The sequence below is a fragment of the Lingula anatina genome, chromosome 6 (genome assembly GCF_051362555.1).
Source record: "Lingula anatina isolate TDL-2025a chromosome 6, LinAna3.0, whole genome shotgun sequence".
Taxonomy (NCBI): Eukaryota; Metazoa; Brachiopoda; class Lingulata; order Lingulida; family Lingulidae; genus Lingula; species Lingula anatina.
This window is the reverse complement of record NC_141772.1, coordinates 4,444,691-4,454,743: the sequence shown is the minus strand read 5'-3', so window position 1 is coordinate 4,454,743 and position 10,053 is coordinate 4,444,691. Positions and strand designations below refer to the sequence as shown.

The 10,053-nt window shown below is 35.8% G+C and overlaps 1 protein-coding gene across 1 annotated transcript; it reads left to right on the top strand.

Moving 5' to 3' along the window:
- The first annotated feature begins 2,530 nt into the window (after positions 1–2,530).
- On the top strand, positions 2,531–5,815 carry LOC147761028 (uncharacterized). Its single transcript, XM_087015958.1, has 5 exons — positions 2,531–2,738; positions 2,944–3,030; positions 4,757–4,840; positions 5,052–5,256; positions 5,409–5,815. Exons 1-5 carry the CDS (start codon positions 2,622–2,624, stop codon positions 5,627–5,629), a joined length of 714 nt encoding a protein of 237 aa, XP_086872084.1. The 5' UTR covers positions 2,531–2,621; the 3' UTR covers positions 5,630–5,815.
- Positions 5,816–10,053: the final 4,238 nt, after the last annotated feature.

The following is a 10,053-nucleotide window of genomic DNA, read 5'->3' as shown; positions in this document are numbered from 1 at the left end:
CTACGTAAATGACACTGTTTCTTGCCATAAGTGGATTTCTCAGCATTCTTTAAATGACTAGCAAACCCTTAATACCAGTAGTCATGTTGAAACTGATATTATTTTAGATATATATTGAGATATAATTAAATTGATGGAAAATAGTAAGTAAATTTATAGTGTAATGAGCATTAAGTTTGATTACATTCAGTTCCATGTATATAGGACAGGTTGCATGTCAGCTATAAAAGTTCATTTAAAATGTAAATTAAGTAAACGTATGAAATAGGAGGCAAAGAGATATACAAAAATAGTGAGATGGACAGCCATACATAGAAAGAGTCTTGCAGTTATAGATAGTTCTGCAGAAATTAACCATGTAGTAGAAAATGATAAATGCCTGTCTCAGTTTTCTTATTGATGAAAACCAATAACAAAACCGCCTGAAAAACCAACCGACTTGATTCTTACAGTATAGGATACCAGACAATGCCTAGACGTGTCCTTTAGGTATACTATATATTGCTCCAGGTAAACGTTCAGCTAGCGAACAGTCCAATCTTTTCAGTACGTCATTTGGGCTACCTGTTCGAACATGGGACGGCATGTCTTACGACTGTCCGGCTTGATAGAATTTTACCGACTGGATGGCTTAAAAGTTAAAATTCTCAAATTGACTTTCTATGATATGATTTAAAATCATGGACACTGCTATAGTAACTGCACCCTGAACACATTTTAAGCTTTATGCCGACTGCAAATTAAACATACCAGTATATCCCTTCCATCTTTAACCGTTAATTGTTTTTAAGCGGGTAACGCACAGCTGCATCTGTTATGATTGTCATTAGCAGGCCTCTTGACATTCAGAAGGGATCTCTCTAACTTCAGACAAACTACAATTAAGAGAATTAATTGTATTTATGTAGCAAATGGTTTGTTTTAGTGGTGCTATTAACTTTTTGGTAATACATCAACGTTTTGTTTGGGTCTTGTGCACATTTTGACCTTAAGTAGTTGACCAAGACAAGGTGATAACAGATGTCCAGGGTTAAGGAATGTCTTAGCTGCTGTGTATCAAGGCACACACAAGTATAATCTATGAAAGATGTTTTGGAGATTAATTCCATCGAGCTGCATTCAGTGAGAAGTCATTCAGCTTCGTAGCTGCGGATATATTTACCCGCAGTTTTAGCAGCTACACTGTATTATTACTTACGTTTCTTTATTGTTATTTGTACACCCTCCACCCTCCCCTACCACCTGCCTTCATCCTTGTGGTGTTTTTAACACTTAGACTTATTTACTTTCAAGCGGCACCTGTGTTAAGGGGGGCACCTAATTGGACAGTGCCACTTTGCCTCTGGAAGGCCTGCTAATCGGAGGCATAAGAGTTCAGTTATTCAGGAGACAGTTAATGCTCTCCCTCACTTTTCTCGTAATATTCACAACATTCAGAAGTGCATTATTCAGGAGTAAAATTTTTAAGGTGATGTTTGGTAAACTTATTCAAACTCCCCCCCCCCCCCCCCTCCAATATTTTTTTTCTCTTTTCATGACTAATGAAGCAGATTTGAGCATTGGCTCAATGTAACATGGTTGTATTTATGCTTGTTAGCTATAACTCATTTGGCACCTTAATTAGTCATTTCAGATTATCTGGTTATCATTTGTTTATTGATATATATCATACATGTGAGATTATTACTTTAAAACTATAGTTAGGTAAATGTACTATGCAGGGCATATGTGGCAGTACGTAGGCCAAGAGAGACAACTCTATGATTGGGCTGTCAGAGCAATGAGGAAACCTACGTCCCCGTCCTAAAAAGGTAGGGGTTGCGTAGCTCGCTCTCAGCCTAGGCCGGCTTTAGAATGTGCCTTTTGCCTTTTATTTTCATTTGCGCCAACCATTTGCGCCAACTTTTTGCTCCTATAGCTGTTGTGATTTCTCATATTTTTCATAAGCCTTTTATTTTCATTTCCGCCAACTTTTTGCTCCTATAGCTGTTGTGATTTCTCATATTTTTCATAATTAATCCTGGTTACATTTCATAAACTTACTTTATTATTTTTATATTTAGCACTTATATAGTTTGGGGGATGTTTATTATCTCCCCAGTTTTGTAACTTTGTATCTTTTTAGTTTTCGTCATTAATAAATGACAATTTCAGTCATATGGACTTATCTTACTTAATTTGGAGCAAAAACAGAGCTTCGTTGTGCTTGTGAACATAAATGTTTTTTTTCTACTGTACAAAACTAGCTGTTAGGATATCTGAGTTCCAGACAATGCCTCGGCACATCCTTTACAGCTAGGTATATTGTTCTATATGCTTGACAGTGTCCCCTTTTATGTCTAAGTATTCTGCTCATCAAAACTTATCCAGACCTTTAAATAAACACAAACCCCTTAAAATCCGAAATTAGCGAAATAAAACTTTACTGCAATTTTGAAGCAATATTGCTGCAAAGTCAAACTTTGAAGAGGCGGCAATGAGTTAAAAAGAAGAAATAATTTTCCTGGATTTCATGAAATGATGCTTTAAAAAGTTGTACATATTTATTTTCCGTTACACCACAACATAGCTACATATAACAAAATACATTTATCATTTGTTGTTTTCTGATATTTCAGACGATGGCCCTGCAGAAGAATTACAGCATTGTTGCTGTTACTGTCATTGCTGCTGTTGCTCTTGTTGGAATATTAGAAGCTGTTCCCATCTCTAAAAAAGCAGCACCGGATGTGGGGAAGGTGGGTATTCTGACTTCACGTATGTACGCTTATTTACAATAATATATATTTTTAATTTCTTCTATCAATGATACAAGTGCTTTAATGATATTTTTTCACTTCCTTTGAGATATGTTTGTTGTATTAGAAACTCACAACAATGTGACGTTTTCAATTTCAGTGACGTTACAATACGGAATCGACGTAATTAGGTTTCGTTTTTCAGAAGTACCACCTTCCCAAAGGCGTCAAGAGAGAGAATGAGAATGTCCAGGTCAATGTCGAAGACAATTTCACCGTGTACAACTTAAAGGTGAGAAAAAAACAGTTTTAACTTAATTAAGTAATTATTTAATTACAAATCATTAGGAAAGCTAATTTTGCTTGTACTATACCTAAACGCAACCAATATCCATTCCAAGGTAACACAGATTACGTCCCCACAGGGTTACATATTAACTGATTAGACCACCAGCACGCGTTAAGAGAATGTGATTTTAACGTTCTACGCTGACATTGTTCCAAGTAACGTTGCCAGCGAGTTCTGTTAACGTATAGATGTTGATGAAATTTGCAAATTATACGAGCCACAAGCGCTTTACGCTGTTTAAACTACATGTTCACTTGGCGGCTTATTGTTGTAGGGCTTAGTTGGCGACCAGAGAGGTGCGAATTTTAAGGCCTTCAGACTGTTGGTATATACCCGAAATAACCGACTTAAGCTTGTGATGAAAAAAGCTTAAATAAACTATTATGCTGAATAAAGAGCCATGTTGTAATTTTCATTCCCACCTCTAATTCCTCGTGCTTTTGCTTTCAAATGATCACCTAACAGCTATTTAAAACAGTGCTTTTGTTCGAGATACCATAACTAACATGACTAATGATACAAGAAACAAAATACCGGTGAGAAATCCTAATTTTAAACCATCATTCTCAAACTGCAATACGATCTCCTTAAATCTGAAAAAAAAAAATTATCTCCCTCCATGTGCAAGAGGTGTCTTCGCGGATAAGTTAAGGCTTTATCATGAGAGCATACATGCTCACAGATAAATTCTGCTGAATAATTTGTTGCAGAAACAAAGGTGGAGCCTTGATATTAACCCTACTGAGCGCCTGCAACATGAATTAGCACATGTGCAATGCAAAGGGGAATAAGCCTCCAAATGATCGCGGCCAACTCCGGCTAACTTTTAGGAAGAACGGGACAATATTCTACAAAACAGAATTATTGCAATTGTTAGTTGAAGTCATGCTGCACCGTCTACAAGAGATTATTGCAGTACGCAGTAGACAGATTCGCATGTAGATGTGACTTTCACCAAGTGCATAAGGTTGCTAATTTTTGTACATTTTTGTACATTTTCAGTTCAATAGACATTTTTATATCTATTTAAATCACATTAGAACATCACATATGAGGGGGTGCTTGTCAAAATTTTGAATGATTTTGTATAAAATACGGATATCTTCACCGGTACTTTATATTTTATATACCATGAGTCATGTTAAATATGGTATTTAGCATAAAAAGCACAGTTAATAACAGTTTACACCTGTGCGGTGATAATTTGCGAATATACCCTGTAATCACATGTCCAGAATGTGGGACAACCTTTTTGACCAAGAGAATACACCTCAATCAAAGTGCTCGCAAGGTCAGCTACCACAAGAGTGAATAAATCCAGCTGTGGAAAAAATCAAGTGTTGACATTTCCTTTGAATTGTACTTCACGGTCGTCTGCTCCTATTCACATATGAACGCCAATATTTTATAGTTTTTAAAAATCTTTTTTAAAATTTTTATTGGATTCAATCAGCACAAAGCTACTATAGACGTATTATTGAATAATAGATGCAGGAAAAACCTCACTTTCAGTACTTGTATGATAAGGGCTTTCAATACGCTTAAAGAATCCCTGACATTAAATCCGAAGAATTAATAACTGAATGTACTACTATGCGCTCTTTTTGCAAACATTATGTACAGATATGCAATAAATACCTACAAATTTGCCTTGTTGGGTTCATTTCAGAGTCTGATTATTTACAAGATGGAAATTAACAACACGTATGTTTGTTTATTGACTCCAATGAACACATCTGAGGAGGCTCACGGGGTATTGATATTTATTCATATTCTTAAACATTCTTAAACTACTTGAAAACATGTTTAAATAAGTGGTGTTTAAAATACAGAAAAAGATTTTGAATTAGATAAAACATAATGTAAGATGTAATAGCTTTTAATAACTAAACATTTACAGTGACATACCTGTGTTATATAACATAATATAACATAACATATAACTTTAAACACTTTGCTTTCAGAACATTGTAGGAAATATGTCAGATGAAGAAGATGGCAATGATGAAGTCCAAATGAACGTCTTTCTCATCGCCTTCCAGATCAAGAACAAAACAATCCTTAGTCCCAGCATTCAGGAATTCTGCAGGGATCTTGATGCATACTGGCTCACTCACATGGACAGCAATACTGTACATATAGATGGCGCCAACACGCAATACCCAGAAGGTACGCACAAAATAAATTTCTGACCATTAATCATCATTACTTGTGATATGTACAGTGACGTCAGTGCAGTGGATCAGTACAGTGGACTTATTTTTTCTTTATGTGTAGAATGCATAGGGGATTATATCATATTATATCATATCTTATTTCAGGAGATGTTCATGATCGCCAGAAACGCTTCCACTGTGGCTATTATAACTGTGTGGTACGCAGATGCCCCGGTATTTGGGATTATGTTTTGAATTACACTTGTTTTGACAGATTTCATTTTTCTTGTGAAAAATGCAGAGGTTTTAAGTGGTCACTATATTTATCTCAAAAAGAGCGTTTATCTTTAACAAAGGAGGATATTATAGTGGTACCGTTCCTATAACATTATAATAATTTGTGTTTGATGGGTTTGTCACCTCTTCTGGCATCCCCAAATCCGCCACTTTAATAAATGCGGTAGTCACCGGCCAAATTTCGAGCATAATACTTGTGTTTGTCCTTTATTGATACTTCCAAGTATGCTATCCAAGAGACATAAAGATGTTATTTGTATTTCATGCCAAACGTTTCCCTTGGGAAAATCCCTTGTATGATCCTATAGCATTCCTAAGATAAGTAAGATGTAAGTGTATATTTAGTCATTAATCACATACAACGGAAATGGAATTGCTATCCGGGTAAAATGTATAAAGTGTAAGGTCACAATTTACTGTTGTTAGGCCACACTTTTTTATTTTTATGGATGACATCCTCTGGGGACCCCGAAATCGGTGCGAGAGGGCGAAAAAAAACGGTCCAACAAAAAAGTACTGCTTAAGTAAAGGAATGCTGTCAGTACACAGCTGGAAACACTAATTTACAACAGAAACCCGTATCAAACTAACAATATATCCATATCCATGCTCCCAAAATATTAAAGCATTGGGAATACTTCGTAGAAAGGTAAATAAAAAGTCATGAATTGACATGCTGCATATAACTAAATTTATTTAAGGTTTCTTCATGCATTTTGTTTTTATAGCAATCAATAAAACCAATATCAAACAAACAGCGTTTTTTTTCTTTGTACCTTCAGAATATTAAGGCATTATGCACACTTCACAGAAATGTTAAAAAATGATGCAAGGAGGTGTTTAATACTACCAAATCTATTAAAGGACATTTCGGTCGATGCAATTTTGTCTACGTTGACTCACACGAAGCAGCCAAACTGTCGGGCGGCCTGTCCGACCTTCAGCCCATCAAATACCTCGACGCCCTTGTCGACCCCTTTTTCGCTCCAAAAAAGCTGGTAGGCCAATGTGCTGTTTTGGACAGAATGTCACTGAAACTTTCCGGGCGATAATCAATGGCCGACGCCAGCCTTTCGTATAATTGTAAAAAGGTGATATCTCCATGCCTAATATCAATGGCATATCAATCCAAAATGACAGGCCCTGTTCTCTTTATGACTTTAATTGTCGTTTAATTTGAAAGTAATCCTAAAGATGAATTTGACGGCAAAGCGGCACATTTCAACGTGGAGATAATACGCATGCGCAGAAAACGACTTCAACAACCGACTTCGTTGGGGGTGTTTTTTTTTTTTTTCAGAGAACGGACAAAAATCGGTGCGCGCAGGATGTCATCCATAAAAATAAAAAAGTGTGGCCTTAATAATATAAATATTTATCTTCTTATTATTATATGATTTGTTAAAAGAAGCAACAGCGGGTGGATAAAAATGCTTTAAACATCTCTGAGTCCTTTGAAAGTGTAAAGTCTGCAGTTAATCAGTAATAAATTTAAAAAAAAATTGAACACCAAACACTGAAGATTTATTTGTTACTCAAAAGAATTTATGTAAGGCCGTAAATAAGTTCTGAGCGAAGTCTGACAATATTCTTAATCAGTAATAAATTCTAAAAAGTACCATCTGCAGGGCGGGTAAAGTCAAAAATGATCCTTTTTCTGTTTTTTTGCTTCTTATCTATCTGTTTAAATGTAAATGGCACTTACAGAGAGGAGATCAAGACCAATGATTTTACTACACGTAGATGTCATCTCAACACTTGCGGTCTTCTTTAGTGGCACGTCAATACCACACTGATTGCAAATGCTAAAAAAATCTCAATTATACACTCGTGAAAGTTTGATAATATGTTGCTTCTGTACCCAGAGGCGAATCCAGGATTATTTGAAGGGTCTGGACCCCCCTGCCCCCCCCCCCCCCCCCCCCCCCCAAATCCACCACTGCCTACCAGGCCTCATCATTATCACTATAAATAAACCAATTAAAGTAGCCATCACTGTAATCAGCAAACTTCAAGTGACACAATTACTCTCATGGGACGAAACACAATCATTTGTGAAAAGCTTTATAATCATTGCGACAGACTACAAACCTGAGGCGCGCCTGTATGTTAAAGCACAATATCAGAAATCGATCTATCTCCCTGGGGAGTCTCACTAAATTGCTATCAAACTAACTTGCTTAAACAACAGAGATGATGAGACTATTCGGTTGGCAATTCGGGGAAAAGAAGATGAATTGAAAAGTATACGTGACAAAAAAATTGAGGGGATTATTTTAAGGGCAAAAGCAAAATGGAAAGTAGAAGGAGAAAAAAGTTCAAAATATTTTCTTAATTTAGAAAAAAGGAATTATTGTGAGAAATCGATATCTAAATTGAGGAGGAAGGACGGAAAAGAAATAACAAATATTCACGATATCTTAAAAGAACAAAAAAGCTACTATAGCGATTTATACCAATCAAAAGACACTCTAATGGATAACGTCCATAGTTATACCTTTTTCAATGACGAAAATCCATTTATTAAAAAACTTCCAGAAGAAAAAAAGATTACTATGAATGGCTCTCTGTCCCAAACAGAATGTCTCAAAGTACTTAAGAAAATGAAGAATGGAAAATCTCCTGGTTTAGATGGCTATACGGTAGAATTCTATAAATTCTTTTGGACTGATCTTAAAGAGCCTCTGCTTAGGTCACTGAATAAATCCTTTGAGGTACAGTCAATGTCTACATCTCAACGCCAAGGTATAATCAAGTGTATACCAAAAGAGGGGAAGGAGAAAGTATTCCTTAAGAATTGGCGTCCAATTACTTTGCTGAATGTTGATTACAAACTTGCTTCTGCTTGCATAGCAGCCAGAATCCAATTACACATTGACGATATAATCTCTTTTACACAGGCTGGATTTGTTAAAGGTCGGTATATAGGCGAATGTTCCAGAACTATTCAAGATATCATCCATAAAACAGAAAAAGATGACATTTCAGGAATTTTATTAATGCTAGATTTCGAAAAAGCTTTTGATTCTGTAGAGTGGGCATATATTTTGCAGTGTCTTAAATTTTTTAATTTTAGTGAAGATATTCAAAACTGGTTCAAAACCCTTTACTCCAATGTTTCCACTGCAGTGGAAAATAATGGACATCTAACAGAATTCTTTAATGTCAGTCGGGGTGTTAGACAGGGTGATCCTCTGTCCCCTTACATATTTATTATCTGCATAGAATTGCTCAGCGCGGCGGTCAAATTTGATCCAAACATAAAAGGGATCTTACTGAATAACTCAGAATACGTCATTACACAATACGCAGATGACTCTACGCTTCATCTAGCAGATGATAGAGAGTCATTGAATGCAGCTCTGGATATGCTAGAATTGTTCTCTCAATGTTCAGGATTGAAAATAAACTTTGAAAAAAGCCAGGCTGTTTGGATTGGAGCAAAGCGCTGCTGTGGTGAGGAGTATCAAACCTCTAAAAGTATATTTTGGAATCATAGTGGGAAATTTAAACTACTGGGTATTTGGTATAACCTAGCAAAGGATGACATTTATGAAGAAAATTTTAAAGAAAAATTACATTCCATCAAATCGTTGTTAAATGATTGGTCGTTCCGTCACATTTCACTCCTAGGTAAAGTAACTATTTTAAAATCCTTGGCACTCCCTACCATCATCCAAATATTAACTGTCCTTCCTATGCCTGCTGATCTTTTTTTTAAAGATTTGGAGCGAGTTTTTTATCGCTTTATTTGGAACAGTAAAATAGATAAAGTTAAGAGAAATGTTATGATTAATTCTTATGAAAACGGTGGATTAAAGGTCCCCGAGGTGAAATCCTTCTGTAAAGCTCTTAAATTGATATGGCTAAAGAAATTGGTAAATCCACATAATTATTCTTCGTGGAAAACTCTTTTGATGGATGAGATTGCGGAAATCGGGGGAATTGACGTATTGCTACTTCCCTCGAAGGGCCTACAGTCTATACGCAATATTAATATACTAAATACTTTCTGGAAAGAGATTTTGGGAATATGGGCTTCTGTGCAAGAATTTTCTACTACTTCTCCGGATGATATCCTAGCACAACCTTTATGGGGAAATGATCATATTAAGATTAATAAAAAGATAATCTTCTATAAACCTTGGTTTCGAAAAGGAGTGCTTTACGTTAATGACCTGATTGATAATACTGGTTCAGTAAAAAGTCTAGACGTTTTTTGTGATGAATATAATATAGATTGTAATTTCCTTGACTATCAAGCCGTCATCAGCGCTTTACCTTCTGCCTGGAAAACTGTTATAAGAGGGTGTCAAAAGAATCTTGCAGCAATAACAAATAAAAATCTCGTATTATTAAAATCGAAAAACAAATTAACGAAACTCTTTTACCCGAAATTTATTTCGGATAAGGAAGCAATACCTCTTAACATCCATAATAAGTGGATGGAAAAGCTGAACATTGATTTTCCAAGTGAAAAGTGGAAGCTAGTTCATGCATTGCCCTTTCGAGA

Bases quoted from the DNA above. Each gene is read 5' to 3' on its own strand.
- LOC147761028 (XM_087015958.1), top strand. From the start codon at position 2,622: ATGGCCCTGCAGAAGAATTACAGCATTGTTGCTGTTACTGTCATTGCT. The intron at 2,739-2,943 runs GTGGGTATTCTG...TTCGTTTTTCAG, and splicing joins CAGCACCGGATGTGGGGAAG to AAGTACCACCTTCCCAAAGG. The intron at 3,031-4,756 runs GTGAGAAAAAAA...GGTTCATTTCAG, and splicing joins TCACCGTGTACAACTTAAAG to AGTCTGATTATTTACAAGAT.